The 20,988-nt window shown below is 34.3% G+C and overlaps 2 protein-coding genes across 3 annotated transcripts; one reads left to right on the top strand and one right to left on the bottom strand.

Moving 5' to 3' along the window:
* The first annotated feature begins 391 nt into the window (after positions 1-391).
* LOC123700354 (cyclin-dependent kinase 1-like) lies at positions 392-5,451 on the top strand. 2 transcript variants are annotated; one of them, XM_045647546.1, is made up of 8 exons: positions 392-511; positions 600-799; positions 1,062-1,206; positions 1,670-1,804; positions 2,157-2,266; positions 2,657-2,770; positions 3,183-3,285; positions 3,868-5,451. In XM_045647546.1, the coding sequence occupies exons 2-8, from the start codon at positions 651-653 to the stop codon at positions 4,054-4,056; spliced, it is 945 nt and encodes a 314-aa protein (XP_045503502.1). In that variant the 5' UTR covers positions 392-511; positions 600-650; the 3' UTR covers positions 4,057-5,451. The 2 variants fall into 2 exon arrangements, with proteins under 2 accessions (XP_045503502.1, XP_045503503.1); XM_045647547.1 differs by having other exon boundaries at positions 412-462.
* A 3,160-nt stretch (positions 5,452-8,611) lies between these two features.
* LOC123700312 (zinc finger protein 271-like) lies at positions 8,612-19,311 on the bottom strand. Its single transcript, XM_045647493.1, has 14 exons — positions 18,927-19,311; positions 17,576-17,728; positions 17,212-17,391; positions 16,533-16,787; positions 15,574-15,849; positions 13,842-14,031; positions 13,335-13,512; positions 12,416-12,609; positions 11,711-12,015; positions 11,013-11,237; positions 10,582-10,659; positions 9,654-9,719; positions 9,285-9,368; positions 8,612-8,759 (listed from the first exon to the last, which is right to left on the bottom strand). The coding sequence occupies exons 1-14, from the start codon at positions 19,059-19,061 to the stop codon at positions 8,640-8,642; spliced, it is 2,439 nt and encodes an 812-aa protein (XP_045503449.1). The 5' UTR covers positions 19,062-19,311; the 3' UTR covers positions 8,612-8,639.
* Positions 19,312-20,988: the final 1,677 nt, after the last annotated feature.

Raw genomic sequence — 20,988 nt, 5'->3', positions numbered from 1 at the left:
CGAGTGTGGAAAATTCTAAAAGACTTTCACATAATTATTTAGTTTGTTTGCTTGTTTGTTTAAGAAAAACTGACGTAATAATTCAAATGGACGTGACCGATCACAGCTATGTACAATATAAAGCTTTTTAAGTGACTAATACAAAAATATGTTTCCTATAAATATCATCTTTTTTGAATAATTTGTTTTAATTAGATTAAAATTGTGCCAAAATTTTTCAATTACCTATCAAATGTAGAATCATGGCAATATTAAAAATTGACTGTTGTCATCAGGTATATTACTTTAAGATTGCGACTGAAGGACTTGTATCCATGGTTATGAATAAATTATTAAAAAAAAAACTGTTGTCATCAAATATGTCAGAATTTTGAAAACTTAACGTTTAAAATTCGTTATTCGTTAGAAACAAACCGTAAACGCGTACCTTACTTTCATTTTTTTTTTAATTACAAAACACTGGTAATTGATGTTTTTTCTCTAGTTTTTCTCAAATAACCTCATTATTAGTGTAAGTAAACGTAATAATAAGCCGAATCAAATGAATTCACAAACAAACACGCTCAATGAATTGACTAACACGCTGTCGTCTTTTGCAGAAATTGCCTTCACATTGTTATTTGAGATTGTAACAAAATTCAAACATTAAAATGGATGATTTCATGAAAATAGAAAAGATCGGTGAAGGTACTTACGGTGTTGTGTACAAAGGTAAAAACAAAATAACAGGACAGTATGTGGCTATGAAGAAAATACGATTGGAATCGGAAGACGAAGGTGTACCTTCTACAGCTATAAGGTAAATTTAATAGGTTTTGTAGAATTGTTAAATTGTATAGAAATAATTTACTTTCTTTTTAAATAATCTAATGATAAATTGATTAATATACATAATGAAATTGATTGAAAGTTTTGAACTTGCAACTACCTACCATAAATTAATTGAATGATTTATATATTGTGTTAAATGAATCTATCATAAATTTAATTTAGAATTATAGTTAGTGCTTATTTAATTATTTATTTTCCCTTTTATGTTTGATACATAACCTCTTTTACAGAGAAATTTCTTTGCTCAAAGAATTGAACCACCCAAATATTGTGAAATTAGAAGATGTTCTCATGGAAGAGAATAAGCTGTATTTAATTTTTGAGTTTCTTTCCATGGATCTCAAAAAATACATGGATTCATTGGGATCAGGCAAAGTATGAACATTTTAGTAGGTATTTTACATATTATAAACAAAAAGTGTATTGTATAATTGCTTCTGCTTCTTATGTCATCTTACTATTGTAATATGAGTGCAATGTGGTTGTTATATTTAAGCCACCGCCCACCACACATATTTGGTGCTAGGTTTAAAATAATTGATAAAGTTAAATCTTCTATTACTTTGGGGAAAATTCATGTCACTTCTATTTTAATAATTTATGATGAGTACATTATAAATTATTAGGCTAGTAAGCCTTTTTTGTTTAGTTTAACTGTTACCCCTGCAATGGTGTCTACAAGTCAAAGTGTGTTTCTTTTGACATATAGATTTTAAAGCTATAAGGTTAACTGTAGTACTGCATAATTTAAATAAAATTTCCAACATCTTTAGTCAAAGTCATGACACATACAGAGGAATAGCTTGATAAAAACAATTATATTTATAATGTTATCCAGTTCATGGACCCATTGACCGTGAAGAGCTACTTATACCAGATAAACAGTGCTATCCTGTACTGCCATCAACGTCGCATCCTGCATCGTGATCTCAAGCCACAAAACTTGCTCATTGACAAGACTGGTATTATTAAGGTAAAATAGAATTCTATTTGTATAATCTTAAATGGCGGCGCTTATCATTCCCTCTCGCTTACACACGGCTGTACGGTATCCAAAAAATAATGTAAAGTAAAATCACTAAAATGTATTTGATTTTCCTTATTTTGTGTATATTACTTACTTTTACATAACAAAACGCAAATACTACTGAACCAATTACAATGAAATTTAGCACACACATTAATAGAGGGTAACTTGGATTAACACATAGGATAGGTTTTATCCCGGAAATCCCACGGGAACGGGAACTATGCGGGTTTTTATATGATAACGCTGGCGAAGCAGGGGTGCTAGTTTAATATAATTTCATTTTTTACTATTTCAGGTAGCGGACTTTGGTCTGGGGCGTACATTCGGCGTGCCGGTGCGAGTGTACACGCACGAAGTAGTCACGCTGTGGTACAGAGCTCCCGAAGTGCTGCTCGGGGGACAGAGGTAATTATTAATTTGTAGTGTAGATCTTGATAAAAGTAACCAACAGCTGTTGAGGATGTAAGTATTTATCCCAAGTTGTAATATGATTTTTTAAACTTTTAAAACTAATAATAATTGTTCTTGTTACATTAAAGATTTCCGGAATCGCGTCATTTTCCCGGGATACAAAGTAGCCTATGTTCTTTCTCGGGTATCAAAATAACTCCATAACAAATTTCATGAAAATTGGTTCTGTAGTTAAGGCGTGATTGAGTAACAGACATACAGACAGAGTTACTTTCGCATTTATTATACATATTAAGTATGGATAAACAAAAACACAAGACATTGATTTTTGTTTGTTTTACTACCAAATAAATAATGTAAGTATATATTTTTATTCACTTTCAGATATTCCTGTCCCATTGACATGTGGTCCATTGGGTGTATCTTCTCAGAGATGTCCTCCAAGAAACCACTGTTCCAGGGTGACTCGGAGATTGATCAACTCTTCCGTATTTTCAGGTTAAATCGATTGAAATGTAACTTCTTTAACACGACATCTGACGTAACGACGTACGTGATGGTAGTCTATATAATTCAATAGATAGCTCTAATTTAAGATTAACATGAAAAATTAAAGGGTACAAATTTTAATGAAGTGAAACTTCTTTATCGGGGTTGGAAAAAAATGTTGTGTAACATTTTTTCGTTACGCGTGACATTCTTCCGTTGCGCGCCATCTTTTTCTTATTCCTACCACGCGTGATTCGACGTATTTCTGTAAAGTTGCATATAGTAAATTATTTTTTGAAAAATAAGGTCAAAGAAGTTTCACTTCTTATGTGTGTACACGCACACTTTTTTTATTTTAATGGTATAATTTTATATTTATTTCAGTGAAAGGTTCTAAAGTGTTTATTATTTCTTATAACAGAATGCTAAGGACTCCGACAGAAGAAATTTGGCCGGGAGTTTCATCTCTGCCTGATTACAAGCCCACTTTCCCCAACTGGACAACATTCAATCTTCATAATCATGTATGTTTCATTTATTTTATAAAATATATTCTACTTTTAGCAGTAGTGGTTATTATTTACTAGGTGTGTATGTAGCACAGGGTGTCTCTGAAAATGGAATGTTTTCAATTACTGATGTTTGTAGGAGCTAAGGACATAGATATGATTTGATTGGGAACAAAAGTTTTTAACTGAGAAATGAAATCTTTAACTTATTATCATAATAGCAAGAGGTAGTATTTATTAATCACAAGTGCCCTGCGGTTCACCTGAAGTATTTCTATGACTCATGTGTAGTGTAAAATTTTGTTGAAATGCAGTTTTTTCATGTAGGAGTAACAAACATCCATCCATCCTAGCAAACGTTTGCATTTATGTTATTACTAGCTGTGCCCCGCGGTTTCACCCAAATTGCTCCGCTCCTGTTGGTCTTAGCGTGATGATATAGCCTTACAACCTTCCTAAATAAATGGGCTATCCAACACTGAAAGAATTTTCAAATCGGACCAGTAGTTCCTTAGATTAGTGTGTTCAAACAAACAAATAACAGCTTCAGCTTCATAATATGAGTATAGATTACTAATTCTTATTCTCCTCTTTCAGGTACAAAACCTCGACGAAGTGGGCATGGATCTGCTCCAAAAGATGCTCGTCTACGACCCGTGCAGGCGCATCACAGCGCGAGACGCGAAGCGACACCGCTACTTCAGAGACGTGACTCTGCCCCCCGGCCTCACAGTGACCGAGGCTTATGTGAAGCAAGCGGGCGCTGAACCAGTTGCCACTGTGTGATGTAGTGTTAAAGTGAAGTGTAGTGCCTGTGTGAAGTGTGACTGTGAAGAATTTTTTATGTTAATCTGGTGTAACTATCTCTGTTGCTCCTGTGTAAAAATATGGTCAGTCTGGTTTAAACTATCCTTGACGCTCAGGCTTACATAAATATGGTATATAATATCATTTATATGCAATACATGTCAACAAGCAAGCGACAGTAAAGTCTAGGTTAAGTTCAAATGACCTAAATTATCTCCGCAAGGATAGGTTAGACTGGTAATGTAGGAAATTCTTTTCAGTTTGCAAACTTATTTTAGTGGAATAGTGAAACGGGGAATGCGATAATGTATCGTGAGTGATTGTGAATGCATATGGTTAATTGAAATTGGACTAGGTATCATAGTTAGTTGAAGTATCTTAATTTGATAGGACTTGTTTATGACATTGGCAAATTTAATTATTTGTCTGGATATTGTCGTAATTATGTCTGTCTGAACTAGTGTCATTGTTTGAGGAGTTTTATAGCTTTTTTGATGGGATTTCTAACTTCATAAGAGATGCAACTAAAAATCTCCATTTATTATGACACTGAAACAATTTTGTCAATATATTTTCATGTATAATCTCACTGGATTGTTATTTATATTTTTTATGAGACAAATAAATTATGGACAAGGGTTTTTACAGTTTGCTTCAAAAGGTAACTGCTCATTTATAATAACCAACAAAATGTAATTATCTGATGATTACCTTAAAATAAGATTAATACAATGTTTTATTATGTATTTATAGTTAATATTATGTAGTTTATCAAAACACTGTGGTGCCTTTGCATTTTATAATTTCCGATTGAGTATCTCACAAATTATGATGATATTTTAAAATAATAGTTTTGGTTAATCAAGTGAATTGTGATGTTGGTTTTTAAAATGGGCTCTTAAAATACTACATATTAAATTTGGTTTGTCTCGTAAATATTATAAGTATTATTCTGGTTTCTCTGCGACAACACATAAGCTCTCAACAAAATATATATTGTTATTAAATACATTTGACGTGCTGCATTATAAAAGGGTTTGTACTTGTGCTTTTATAAACAAAAAGTTATAAGATACAACATTAAACTTATTAATTTATACATAAAAAAACTTGAATTCTTGAATCTTGTATGAATTTCCAATTAATTCAACTGATTATTTTTTTGATACTTTATATAAAAAATATTTAATTGTTTATGTGCTGGACCACTATTTTTATTTGATTTGGTATGGAGATAATTGATAATTTTAATTTTACAATGATAATAGTGCCAATGTAGGTGTTTTTAAGATTAAGGTAAGGGCACAAAAACAACAATTGTGTTTTAATTATTGACACTTAATAATAGTAAATAAATTAAATTTTAAGTGCCTACCTACTGTGTTTTATTTCCTTTTCCGCACCACATTACCTAAATACATGGTTATAATATTATAACAAGAGGGAAGTAAGCATTTAGATGGGATAACAATGTTACTTAGTTCTCGTGACTTATTATCCCAGATAAACATAAATCTCAGTTAAGTAGAGTTTGAGGTAGATAGAGTACTCGTAAAATCTGTTGATCAGGGAAATGCCTTACACACACAAGCAACCATAAAAAGTTGTGTAGGTATGACTGTGGGTAATCACGCGAAGCGGACACAGATTTCCGGGTCAGGTTTCAGATTTCGGTTATATATAGTATGTTACACTTGTACATATCCTCGGTATGTACCTATACGAAATATTTTTGCATTTAGAAGCTTAGTTTTCATAATACAGGTCTTTGAAGATGTCAGTAAGTGCGAGGCATCTGCAATTTCAAATGTAATTAAGAAAGCAATTTTTAAATAAATTAATGACTGAATAATGTAATAAACTTTGAATCCGCATACTTTAAATTTATTTTTAAGTGCATTTAAAGTTGCAGTGCGTTCGCTAGGCGGCGATAAGGGGATATTGCTGCGCTTCGCTATTATAATACACTAGTTTTCCGCCCCCAGCTTCGCCTGCGTTTTAAAAGAAAAACCCGCATAGTTCCCGTTCCGGTGGGATTTCCTGGATGAAACCTATCCTACGTGTTAATACAAGTTACCATCTATATGTGTACTAAATTTCATTGCAATTGGTTGAGTAGTATTTACGTGAAAGAGTAACAAACACACACACATCCTCACAAACTTTTACATTTATAATATTAGTAGGTAGGATGTAGCCTCTAAACTACTGCGATGAACTTTGCATGAAGTTTAAGCATAATATAAATTATAAACCATTTATTCAATGATCTTAAAATAATTTAAAAATATGCAAAGTTAGGCACTAAAAAAACGTTTATTTAATGGGATATATTAATCGGTCATTTATTTACATTTTTAAAAATTGATTTTCTTGAACTGATTATAACATTCGAAGTCGCGGATGCCTCGCGGCTACTGACTTCTTCCACTTACCTATTTTGAAATCTAAGCTTCTATGTGCAAAAATATTTCGAATTTTTAATGTGGATAGGCATGACCCAAATGTTGACGAAGTGAACAGTGCTCTTTTACACATATCTGAATGGTTTACTGCCAATAATTTATTATTAAATGCCAAAAAAACCACTTGTGTTGAATTTTTACTTCCTAACGTAAAAAAGTTGAACAGAGATATTACCTTGAACGGGGAGGTATTGCATCCTACTGAGTCTACTGTATTTCTAGGGTTAACATTGGACGAGAAACTACAGTGGGGAGCCCATGTCAACACCGCTGCAGGTAAGCTCAGTTCAGCTGCATATGCAGTCCGAAAAATAAGGCAACTCACCGATGAAGATACGGCTAGATTGGTTTATTTCAGCTACTTTCATAGCATTATGTCCTATGGAATTCTACTGTGGGGCAGGGCTGCAGATATAGAAACTATATTTATCTTACAGAAAAGAGCCATTCGCTCTATATATAATTTACGTGCTCGGGATTCACTAAGAGATCATTTTAAGAATACTGGTATCCTTACTGTACCATCACAGTATATATTTAATAATATTTTGCATGTACACAAAAGCTCCGACTTACACACAAGAGTAGGAGATAGACACGATTAATATGGCACAAGGAACAGGAATAGAATTGAAATGCCATTTTTCCGATTAGCTAAAGTTAAAAATTCATTTATGGGTCAAGGTATACGCTTTTACAATAGAATTCCTCACAATATTAAAGAGTTTAGTACTTAGTTCTAAATTTAAAACTTATATAAAAAATGTATTAGTTCAGAGAGCGTACTACAGTATTCAGGAATAGGTATATTATGGACTATAAAAACCCATGGAGGGTTGTCGCGTAAAAACCACAAGACAGTTCATTGGCATATTATGATATATTATGTAGTTAGATATAAGTTTCATATATTGTAATATTTACATGATGTTAAAAGAGCAACTATGGAGTTTCTTGCCGATTCTTCTCCATAGATACTGCTTTCCGAATCGGTGGTAAATGTTAAAAATACTTACCTATGTAATGACGATTCGAAAGTGCTACTAAATAGTAGTCTAATTGAATAAATGAATGTTTGAGTTTGAGTTTGAATGTATACCTATTACCTACCGAGTAGGTATATTATGTTATATGTAACAAAGTTATGTACTATCATCTAATTAGTGTTCATATCATATACATTTATATTATTTCATAATTATGTAGGCATGGTCAAGTATGTAGTATGACTTGTACACAGCCTAATCTTGCTTCCTATTTTTATCATTGCGAAAGTTTGTAGTGATGGAAGGTTACTCTATCGCAAAATCTACTGAATGTCATTTGATGAAACTAAATTATTGATAGGTACTTATCCTTCATAGGTGATAGAGATTAAAATCTATACATATAATAAATCTGTAGACCCAATTCTGTACATTGAAAATATTAAAAAAATAAATAGCAGGGGGTGTTACTGGATCGATACCAAACCCAAATATGTGATTAAAAAAATTTTTGTCTGTCTGTCTGTCTGTATGTGAAGACATCACGTGAAAACTAACAGTTCGATTTCGATGAAACTTGGTATAATAATTATACCTTTTTATCCTGGGCGTAAAATAGGATACTTTTTATCCTGGAAAAATACGTAGAAAAAAAATAATCTTCATGTTTCGGATCCATAGACGTTGTTCTGTAGAACCGCGAACACACGTTGCGTATTATTATAGGCCTAGCCGTATTGGGTCCAATAGATATTTATAAGATGTCATTGTCAGAGTTACTCAAAATGGAAAAATAAACCATCCACGCGAAGACCGACATCCGCGCGGACGGAGTCGCGGGCGGAAGCTAGTATCACATAAGACTTAATGAACATTTTATGTATAGTAAAGTAATTTGATAGCACTGATAGTGTTTACATATTTATAGCATTAAAATACCTATTTAATTTTTAATATAGAAAAAATCTAAAGGCGGGTTTCCAACCTATTTTTGCCGTAACCTTGCCTGTAACTTTGTAACACTGTATGACTGTAGGTACTGTGACCATTTTTCAAAGCAGAGGATTTAATAAAACACCAAGATACTAGAATACAAATTTATTAAAAGGCATTAGTGATGTATGGTATAAACGGCTGGATGTGTTCCTGTAGGTTGTTGCAGTATAATTCTATGAGCCACGCTAGACAGGTCTTGTTGACCCAAACCTGATACTACTGTTGCTGGCTGGAGCTAAAATAATTGAATAATTAATAATAGTAAAGAAAGATTTCTCGGAGCTTGTGTTAAAATTAAAATTGCATTTTGTAAGGGAGGACGAAGTAAAGGAAAAATGTATAGAATAATAATTAATGGTATAGATTCGTAATTCTAGTAAAGTTTAAATCATAATTTCATAATCAGAATTTAACGTTATTTAGATTTCAAGAAATTGGTAACAAAAAAAGTCTATTCTTTTATTTAAAAATAGTTGTTCCCCGCGGTTTCACCCGCATTGCTCCGCTCCTGATGGTCTTAGCGTGATGCTATATAGCCTTCCTTGATAAATGGGCTATCTAACACCGAAAAATTTTTTCAAATCGGACCAGTAGTTCCCAAAATTAGCGCGTTCAAACAAACAAACGAACAACCAAACTCTTCAGCTTTATAATATTAGTATAGATTACTTGCTACATTTTTTGTTTAAATAATAAGTACTAGACAAAGAAATACTTAACTTTGTATGTGGTTAAATTATTTCTACATATTTTTATTTACCTGTAAGATATTGGGCAACATGGTCTGGCAAGTAGAAGTAGCAACATGTAATTGTTCTTGTTGCACCTGTTGTACACCAACAGCCTGAAATAAAAAAGAAAGAATTAAAAATACCTCTTTAATTATTTATGTTGTAGTTTAAAAAAACAGTTGACTGAGCCTTAATATGAAATGCAAAATTATTAGAAATAAAATAGTATTCGGCAAATGTCTATTCATTAAGTAAGACTATAAAACTATAGGTCTATGAACCGGTTTAAATAGATTGCAAGTTAGACTTTATTGTTATTTTCTTTAATACACACATATAAAAATACAGAATACAATACATATTTTATAAAATAAATTATGAATACAAAATATACTTACATGGATTTGTATAGGCTGTTGCTGCGGATGTATTTGTATTGTTTGTACTTGAAGTTGTTGGGGCTGCTGTAACAAAAGATATATTTACAAAAAATCATACATTATTCTATGATATTATATAAAAGAGCTAGATACGTTACCCGCTCTCTATTTTGGCAAGAAAAAACTCAGCTAAGTGCCCGAGTTTCACTTAGTCACGCACCATTCAGCGTCGTGGCTGGACGTTCTTTTTGTATTTTAATCGGCAGTTGTTATTACGAAGTACATGAGTGAGACATGTATTATGTCTCGTGCGTGAGAGTGAAAGAGAGAAAAACTGTATTGGTGATAATGCGTTAGTAAGTAGGTATGTATTAATTACGCTGTTTTTTAGTGCAATGATGTTGGCGTATGCCGCGTCTACTAGTATAATAGGTCATTGACATTATTCATACAAATTGTCAGCAAGTATTTTTAAGCTATTGCATAGCTCTTGCATATAGCATCGCGGGCCTTGAGCGCGGGGACCGAATCGAGAAATTCCGTAACGAAAAAACCTCACGCTCCCCACTCCGACGGACGGAGGTGTGGCTTGAAGGCATAGCATGCAATAGCTTTACCGCGGCAGTCCCCGAGTGCAACACGTCTTTTTTTTATACAAGCATAAGAACACAAAGTATTAAACACTACACATTCTATGTTCCTTATCTATACATGTCTATACTAATATTTTAAAGCTGAAGAGTTAGTTTGAACGCGCTAATCTCGGGAACCTGACCAGTAAGATTTGAAAAATTCTTTCGGTGTTAGATAGCCCATTTATCGAGGAAGGCTTATAGGCTATATATCATCACGCTAAGACCAACGGGAGCTGAGAAATGCGGGTGAAACCGCGGGAACAGCTAGTAAATTATAAAATATAATATGTTTCATAACATAATATACTTACAGAGTTAATATGTTGATGTGTTTGTTGTAATTGTAAAGATTGTACTGAAGATATCACAGGATATTGTTGTTGGACGTTCTGCAATTAAAAATATAAGTAAGTAATTAGAATTTTTATTGGAATAAATAATAGACATTATTAACTCATAAATTTTAAGACATAATTAAATGTTTAAGTATATAATAACAATTACCAAATATTTATTCCATAGTCATCGCTTTTTAAAATCAATAGTAATTTGGACTACATTGCTTTTAACCAATAAAATCTTATTCCCTACTAAAATATTTAACACATTCATAATTACTTGCACACAGTGAGTTGTTGCACGTTGCCCACTTGTACAACTTGTTGCTGCAACTGTTGCACTTGTTGCTGCGGCTGTAACTGCACTTATTTTAACTGGTTGTGTTGCGGTTGTTGTTAATTACCTGCACATGTTGATGTATAGGCACGGCGAGTTGTTGCACACTGCCCACTTGTACAACTTGTTGCTGCAACTGTTGCACTTGTTGCTGCGGCTGTAACTGCACTTGTAGTTGGTGGTGTTGTTGCTGTTGCTGCTGCTGTTGTTGCTGTTGTTGCTGCTGTTGTTGTTGCTGTTGCTGCTGTTGTTGTTGGTCTTGGACGTTTTGGACAATTTGCTGCTGTTGATTCTGGATGAGAATTATAAGATTTATATGATTAACTCATTCACAATATATGAGACTTGAGAGAACTGTATAAACACATGATACCGATAAAAAATTATGCAATAGAGCTGGTAGAAATAAAAAACATTGGTTGTCTGTAAAGTCGGTTTACTGACGATAGTTGAACGTGACAACGTCCGATTGTGCTTCTTTGTCGCTCGTTCTGCGCTCTCGCTCGCACTTCAAGCCTTACATGGAACGCCTCAGATGAGTCAGAGTGAGGTAACGCCGCATGAGTCATGTTTTTTCGTGCGTGCAGCCGGCTTTATCGAATTATAAGACGTTGTCACGTTAAAAATCAACTAATTAAGCTTAAGAGTAGGTATAAATAATATTCAGAAAACATTTCTGTCTATGCATCATTGGGACTTATTAATTATTCTGGCACCTCTCTCGCAATAAAATTAGTTCATGATTTTTGGGCGAAAAAAACTCACCCTAAAAGCATACAGTTTCTCCGAGCCGTCCGGGTTGAACACGCACATTTGCACATGAGTTAGCATGTGTTTCCTCAAGCTGTGCAGATACATATAGCTCTTCACACACAACCCACACTTATATCGCTTCTGGCCATTCTCAGTCACCGTGACTTCTTGAGTCTGTTCCGTTTCTTGTGGTTTTTGTTCTTCTTCATCCTCCTCTTTTTTCTCTACGGGTGTACTGTCTGTGGAACTCTCCGCGTCTTGTTTCACCGTTTCGTGCGTTTTTAAGTGTTTTTTGTAGGAACTGGACTCCATGTATGCTGTGGACAATAATGTTAATTTAGTTTTGAATATAGCTTGTGGTTTTATACGCGTGCTCCGCAAAAAGGAGCTTGAGTGTGAGATTTTTTTTTATAATTTCGTAAAGTTATTCGTCAAGTGTATTTGAAAGGATAAAACTGTTTCATTATTATGGCAAAATTTCTAATAATATATTTTGGAGTATAGCCTGTAGGTCTGTAGAATGTTGCCATCTTTTTGCTTATGTTCAACAAAATACTTTGATTTTTTATTCTGACTTACATCAATCCATTCTCGTTAATCTTTTATGTTCACGATTTATCTCCTTACGATTTCACGATTTTAGTTTCAATCAATCTATTAAAAATATATAGGTTGTTCGACCTTTAATTCCGAGTTAAAAAACCGCCTTTTTCCTACCTTTCCCGCAAACATTGCACTGGTACTTCTTCTCAGCGGTATGGTACCGCTTGTGCACAGCGAGGTAGGACGCTGAGCTGAACCGCTGCGAACAGATCCCGCAGCCGAACAGCTTCTCGCCCGTGTGCTTGCTTGAGTGTACCCGTAGTTCCGTACGGGAAGAGCAGCCTTTGAGACATACTGGGCACACGAATCTGTGACAAAGATACGAAAAATGTTATTTTTTGAGAAAACTTAATTAAGAATATCTTAACTCGTGGTTTGAAACAGGTAAGATTAATAAAACAGGACAGATAAATAAACATAAATAAAAAATGTGTGCGTGTACTAGTATACACACGTAAGAAGTGAAACTTCTTTATGACCTTATTTTTCAAAAAATAATTTTCTTTAAGCAACTTTACAGAAATACGTCGAATCACGCGTGGTAGGTATAAGAAAAAATGGCGCGTAACGACGGAAAAATGTCACGCGTAACGAAAAAATGTTACATTATTTTTTTTCCCACCCCGATAAAGAAGTTTCACTTCAATAAATTAGTTACAGACTAAAAATTTAATGCCGACTAAAATGACCTTTCAATTTCCAAAAAAAAAAAACAATGCAAAAGAAGCTGTACGGCCGTCGTGCGTGCGACCACGACTCACTTAAGTATTAGTACTATATTACTTGCTCTATGGTATTAGTGACACAATTATCCTGGCACCTAAGAAAAATTGCCAATACCCAAAAAAAACGACATGTGTCACTCGGGGACTGCCGCGGTAAAGCTATTGCATGCTATGCCTTCAAGCCACACCTCCGCCCGTCGGAGTGGGGAGTGTGAGGTTTCTTCGTTACGGAATGTCTCGATTCGGTCCCCGCGCTCAAGGCCCGCGATAGAAGCTATGCAAAAGCTAAAAAAGAAAAAATAACTTACTTCTTCAACCCCGTATGCGTCATTAGGTGGTTATTCCTTGCCGAGGAAGTTGTAAACTTGGCAGAGCACAGCTTGCAATTGTACGGCTTCTCGCCTGTATGCGTGCGTCTGTGGTAGATGAGCGCTGATTGTTGAGCGAAACGACGCTCGCAGAACTGACATTCGAAGGGACGTTCGCCTAGGGTTTAAAAAAAATTACTTGAGTGGCAATTTTTACTCGATAAACAATTTTTACTTGAGCGGGCAATGGAACGATTTTTTTTTTAAAGCTGTATTTTATGACATAGAAAATATATAGATACTCAGTTCACTCAGTAAATTATTTTACCGGAACACCATTATCACGAAAGTGCACAACTCAAAAACTACAAAACTAATTTTCAACAAACTTTCAATAATATAACATCAGAACGTAGGCCATTTTTACCAAAAAAATTATATTCATCCTAATTACGACACTAAATCTAATAAAATAATTAGCATTGACACTAGTTTAGCAATATTCACCTGTATGCACCCGCATGTGAGCGTTCAGCTTCGACACTTCATAGAAAGCCTTATTGCAAATATTGCACACGTGGTTCCGTATACCTTTGTGCTTCTTCATATGTTGGCACAGTGTTGAATGTCTTCGGAAGGCTTTGTTACATTCTGAGCATTTTAATGGTTTCTCACCAGTGTGCAGACGGAAATGTACCTGAAATATGATAATGATGTACATAATGATAGTAATATGAAAGTTATGACCCTTTGACCAAGAGGCATGAGCAATAAGAATTTACTTTGGTAATAAGGCGTACCTATACGTGAGAGTGAAATAATGAAACAAAGAAAGATCGAACTACAGAAGTGAATCGAAAAATATTTTTAGTAGAAATATTAAAGATTATAATACAACCCAAGAAGTTTTTAATCGGTAAACGAAACCTATTTACGTAATTATTAATAATTTTTGAAATGTAATGCCCACATGACATATTAATCGAATTTAAGTCAAAATCAAATAAAAATTGACTGATATTTTATTAAACGTTTTATTTTTGTTACAGAAAAATATACACAAAATGGGCTTCGATTACTATGGCATTCTTGGAGTGAAGAGATCTTGCAATCAATTAGAAATCAAAAAGGCGTATCGCCGACTAGCGTTAAAATATAACCCAGAGAGATACGACAATGATGAAAACATGAGACGAATCTTCGCATTAATCGCTGAAGCATACGAAGTACTGGTTAATCACAGACATCGAGCGGTATATGATCAGTATGGAGAAGAAGGTTTGAAAAAAGGTGTCCCTGGGCCTGATGAATATATACAGCCTTATTCGTATCACGGAGAACCGATACGAACATTCGAAGAGTTCTTTGGAACAACCAATCCTTACGCAAACTTGTTAGATTACTATGAAGACCCACCACCTATGTTTGATTCCCCTCTTGGTAAAGGTTACAAAGAGAAAGACCCTACCATAGTTCGACCTTTGGCATTGTCTTTAGAAGAAATTTATAGAGGTGGTTTAAAAAAGATGAAGATACAGAGACTGGTTTTCACTGATGAAACATGTTCAGAGTTAAAATTGAGAGAGAAGGTATTGTCGATTCCAATAAAACCTGGAATATATCCAAATACAGAAGTTCGCTTCAAGGAGGAAGGCGATCAAGGCCCAACTAGGATTCCAGCTGACGTTATATTTATAACAGAAGACAGACCTCATGAAAATTTCGTCAGATCAGGTTTAAGTGATCTTTTGATGATCCGTAAAGTCACATTACAAGAAGCTTTATGTGGATTGATGATCACAGTCAAAACATTGGATGATAGAACACTTCGCATCAAAATAACAGATGTTATAACTCCCACTTATGAGAAAATTATTGAAGATGAAGGTCTACCTGTTCCCGTGTGTCCGAATAAGGCAAAGGGGAATTTAATTATCCGTTTTCAGATCGAGTTTCCAGATTATTTATCGAAACGGACGAAAAAGGCATTCGAAGAAGCTTTCAGGATTAAAGACGAAGAAGACAAACGGTTTAGTAAATTAAAATGTGGTACACTGTCCACTTCTTCTATTTATTAGCGTTTGTAATTTGTATTGTGCATTAAATGAATATATTTAAATTCTACCCACGGATTTCTTAAGTCTCTGTTATCATAACTTCACCATAAATAATTACTATATAAAATGTGGGAAAATAATAGGACAAATTTAGTAAATGGCAAGGCATTACGCAAACTTACCTTCAAATCCGTCGGATTATAGAACGTCTTCGAGCACACGGCGCATATATACGGTCTCTCTCCCCTGTGCCGGGCCATATGCGACCTTAAAGCGTAGCCACTAAAGAAGCGTTTCTCGCACACCGTACACTGGTGGGTTTTCTGCTCGAAGTGTGTCTGTCTGTGTCGATAGAGGAGTGTTTTGGTGGGGAAGGTCCGTTGGCAGACGGAACACGTGGGCTGTTTGGGCGGTCGTTGCTCGTGGGTGCGCATGTGCATCTTTAACATGCCTGGGCCCTGTAAATTATCGATAAAATTGTAGAGTTCTATCATTAATATTTCATAAGAAAGGAATGTAGGAGATGAGTGGGTATTTGAAACTACTTCCTATCAGATAACGACAGTAACTAAGCATTGCTGTAGCATAGTAAAACTACGAATGATCTAATTATTTCACGAGTGAGCTTTTAGAGGTCGACTCTAACAACAACTCTTTGCGAATAACAAACGGTGTATAAGCGACTGTGAGCGTTGCTACAAACCTCGTAAGGTTTCCCATCGCAAAATTTGGTTTTCTAATAAATAAATAACAAAATGAAGCATTTTTGTACCCAAGTTAACTTATACTTTCCATACACATTCTTAAAAAAACTTTAAGTACAATCAAAAGATATTCAATTTCATTAATAGTTCCAGTATTCATTTCTATTATTATCCATAAATCTATACTAATTTTATAAAGCTGAAGAGTTTGTTTGATTGTTTGTTTGTTTGTTTGAACACGCTAATCTCAGAAACTATACTGGTCCGATTTGAAAAATTCTTTCGGTGTCAGATAGCCCATTTATCGAGGAAGGCTATAGGCTATATATCATCACGCTAAGACCAACAGAAGCGGAGCCACGCGGGTGAAACCGCGGAGCGCAGCTAGTCATTCATATAATGAATCAATTCATCGCACATCCCAATTCCCAACTAACCTTAAAAGTCCTCTCACAAATCGGGCAACTGGGCGGCTTCTTGCAATTCGCTTTAATCCAATTAGTATGCGATCTCATATGCTGCTTCCACCATCTCGCATGTTTGAACTCCTTGTGACAAAGGTTGCACACATGTCTCCCTGGACCAACCGCACACGTGGTTTGGAATACCACCATTTGGAGGTAGTTCTCTTCGTCGGAATTGAAGCCTTTGTCTTCTTTTGTATCGGTTGGTACTGGAGCCGGTGGTTGAAGCTAGAATTTGTTGGAAAATATAGGGTTTTATAATTCGAAATGTGATAACATACCAGTGGAAGTTACTTAAGGGTGTTTTAAATATTCTACGGATTTCGAAACAAATATCGAATTATTGGCCAGAGCCCTTTTAATGCTAGTATTTATTGTAATACGTTGTTATTTAAGGCACACGGATGGACGCGAGGCAAAATTCTGGATAACAACAAAAACAATTTTCCGCATCCTGCGTGATAAAATTAGCATGATAGGTACGGTAAGTTAGGATGAAAACCCGCTATATCGGAAAAATATTAAATGAAAAGTCTAGTGAATAATAATAACAGTAAGTATATGATTATAGAAATATAAGGAACTTTTAAATATCATGGCCAGACACTAATTACGGGAACATAATATTTTTATAATTTTTAATCCACATTACCTTATCGATATCAAAGTCTTCTTTCGGCAGTATCTCTTGGGTAACGTTAGCTACAGTGTTTTGACTCGACGTGTCCGAAAAGAAGCCCTCTAGTATCTGATTGCTATTCAGATTTTGGACTTCAATAAACTCGATGTATGGCGCCGTTTCTGAACAGGATATTGTTAGGGATTTCTCTGCCTGCAATCACATCAAAGCTTCCTTAGGTATTGAACCCTTGGCTATATTATTAAAAAATCAATCTGTAAATTTTTATTTTTTATACCTGTACCTGAATTATGCATTATCTTAAGTTACATTGACTACTGTTGGTGCTAATTTAGCAAATGCTCTACATTACCAGAAAAAATTCCAAGCATCAAACCTCATTCTTCTGCAGCTCCTCATCATCCTTCAGCTTCTGTTCGCGCAGTATCCCATCATTTCTTTCCACCAGCTCCTTGAAGGCATGGCATCTTGATATTTGGTGCACGCATTGCAAGCATAGCTGGTGAGGTAGACCGTCTCCAATGGCAACCTGATGTTAACGATTAAATTATATTGTAATTTTAACAAAAAGTATATAAGGTTCCTACTTCATCATCATCATCATCATCGGCCCATACACGTTCCCGCTGCTGGGACACGGGCCTCCTGGGTACAAGCCATAATCCATAATCCACCACGCTGGCCAAGTGCGGGTTGGCGGATGTCACATGGCGTCGAACTTTTTGATAGGTACTTCGACATGTCGGTTTCCTCGTGATGTTTTCCTTCATCGTTCGAGCAGTGGTAACAAGGTTCCTATTTACTTACGTATTTTTACCATAAGTAGGCAATGAAGAATATTATTGCAAAATAATATATTGTTTATAGTTTGGATTCTACAATTACCTAGTTTCAGTTTGAGTTTACGCCGCGTGGTTTCAAGAATCCGATGGCAAATGCATGTAAGTACCTACCTAAAATTTATATTCCTCATATATTATGTTATTCTGGTATAAGGTACATACCTATGCTTTATCACTGGCAAGTTGTATCAATACCTACAATCCGTTCAGCGATTTTCGCGTGATAGAGTAACAAACATACATGCATACATCCATCCATATTCACAAACTCTGCTTGAGTTTGTTTACTTGTAAGTATAGTAATTTTTTTTGATAAGTGTAACTAAGTTTATTTTAACTTGGTCAATCGTGTTAAACCGTGTATTCAATAATTAAGAAATAACGTGAAATTACATAATAATTAATTAATTATGCATTTTTAATAATATTCATTGTTTCGTAGGTAAATAGTTACTATTATAATACCTAATATAAAAAAACCACAAAAAACTTATCAATCATTTTAATAAATAAAAAATACCTAACTACCTACGAGAAAGTTAACTTTACTCTAGTGCCTAGGTTTTAAAACTTTTATTTAGAATTTTCAGACTTTTAACAACGCCCATCATTGCTACCTGTCGACTACATAATAAAAATCCTTTTTGTGCATCTCACTCAAGCCTTACGCAATATCGTTTATCAGACAAGGACAGACGCATATTTCTCAATCGAATTCCTAGAACATTATGCACAAAGGGGACTGGGGAAACTTGAAATGACGCTATCCATGATTTCTAAACAAAGATGACTCGACGCGTGATACAGTCGCGCAAGATACACTTTTCAACGAGTACGAAAGAGACAACAATATGCCCCAAAATGCCTATCAATTCGTCATCTCACCTGCACTTTTGATATCCCCATCAGCATCGTTGCAGTCAGCTGTTCAAATAATGGTCTCATATCCTTTTTCACTTGTAAACAAGCGCGACATATTTTATCGAAATTATATTTCTGCACTTTCTTCTCGGCAGCCATATTGCGCGATTGTACCAACTGCGATTGTCCTTATTTTATCAAGGTCTTTATAAAAATATCACTAGTAAACACAACTTCACTACTTTCACAATTTGATTGTTTGCTTTTTCACATCCACAGTAAAATGAGTAAAGTAATTATCACTTTCACATATTACTGAATATTCCGAAAATTATACGTACGCAAGAAAGACAGACATAGACATGTACGAAGCATTCTAAACGAGTAGGGAACTGAGCAATTTGTGCATCAATACCTTGGCGTGAAAGAGACCGGTATATCGCTATCGTCCTATATTCGTCTTGTTCTCTTTATATGGATTACGGTGGGATTACGCAATTATAAATTGAATTTATATATTTATAGCCAAAATAATATGTTATTTAAATATATAAAATTTATTAAATGAAAAAGACCGTAAATAAACGTAAAAATATATATTTATAAACATTTTGAATGATCGAATATTTTTAACACAATGTGCAAGAGAGATAAACATACGTTCTTATTTTAGTTAGAACGGTGATAAAAAGATTCGAAATAATTATTAATGTTCATGTAAATAGTAGCAAATAATTTATTATGTAATTTATATTATTTCGTCTGAATAAATAAATACAAGTTTTAAACATTTTATTCTTTCAATAAATAAAATAGTTTCCAGACGCAATACCTACATAGGCCGTAGAAAATGATAGTTAGGTACAATTTTTAATTTTTCATCTTTATTTTTTTATACTTTGCTATCCGAGTTAACATAAGTATCCCAAGCTTAGATTAAGGATTGGTCTCCAATCCTTAATCCAAGTATTTTTTAGAATTATATTTTTTTCAAGGTAAGTATGTTTCATCGTTACCATTTAGTTTAGTATGGATAAAAAAAAGCCAATTTATTTTCATGCAAGAACTACGCACAACATGAAACCTAATCTAGTTAGGTAGGTAGGTAGGTAACTACTTACTTAACTTGTAGTTGTATATTAGATTTAGGCACTATTCTAGACTAGACTAGATTTCCGCCCGCGGCTTCGTCTGCGTTTTCAAAGAAAAACCCGCATACCTAGCCTAGTCTACATACTGATCCTCTAGGATTTCCGGGTAAAAAGTAGCCTAAGTATATCTTATTCTGGGTCTTCAGCTACCTACTACTAAATTTCATTGTAATCGGTTCAGTACCTAGGTTTTACGTAAAAGAATAACAAACATCCAACTAGGTACCTATCGTCACAAACTTTCGCGTTTGTAATACCTGTTAATAATTAGGATCAAGGTGTGTATTTAATATTTATATATATTAATCTTTTTAACCCATTTAACCTCTTTGTATTTCGAATTATTTTACGCTGTTTCTTCTTTTGAATCTAAAAACCTTAGCTAAAAACCTTTTAAAGAAAAAGCCCAACAATAATAATTATTGTTATAGTACCTATAGGTATCTAGTCTTTAATTTCAGACATGTAAAATGTTATTCTACTACTTTAATTAACCGACTTCATTTATTATAATATGAATTTCCTTCTTTTTTATCTAAGATTTTTATTCAATAGGTAAAGAAACATTCATTTCTAGGTCAGGTTGCGCTACATTATTTCTTTAAAATATAATATAAGTATCTGCCTGCCTGCCTGTTTTAGAAATTATAATAGATATTATGAATAGGTAAGTGCAGGTACCCACGGCTCCTTCCCTAAGGGCTGTGAGAAATGAAAGTTTTGTCCAGTAAAAAATAAAAACAAAAAATAGTACTAAAATCGGTGGACTCCTAGAAAGCAACTGCAAAAAAAAAGGTCATCCAATTTTTGACCATTCCAACCGTTGCTTTACCTCATTTTTTTTTATTATTTGTTACTGGACGACCCGGTGAAAGTGTCCCCCGTTACTTATCTTATAAGTTGTGGGTTAAGATAAGTTTCTTACAATTTAAAGC

The sequence above is a fragment of the Colias croceus genome, chromosome 19, assembly GCF_905220415.1.
Source record: "Colias croceus chromosome 19, ilColCroc2.1".
NCBI classification, from domain to species: domain Eukaryota; kingdom Metazoa; phylum Arthropoda; class Insecta; order Lepidoptera; family Pieridae; genus Colias; species Colias croceus.
Note: the sequence above shows the minus strand (reverse complement) of the source record. Positions and strands in the feature narration are given on the sequence as shown.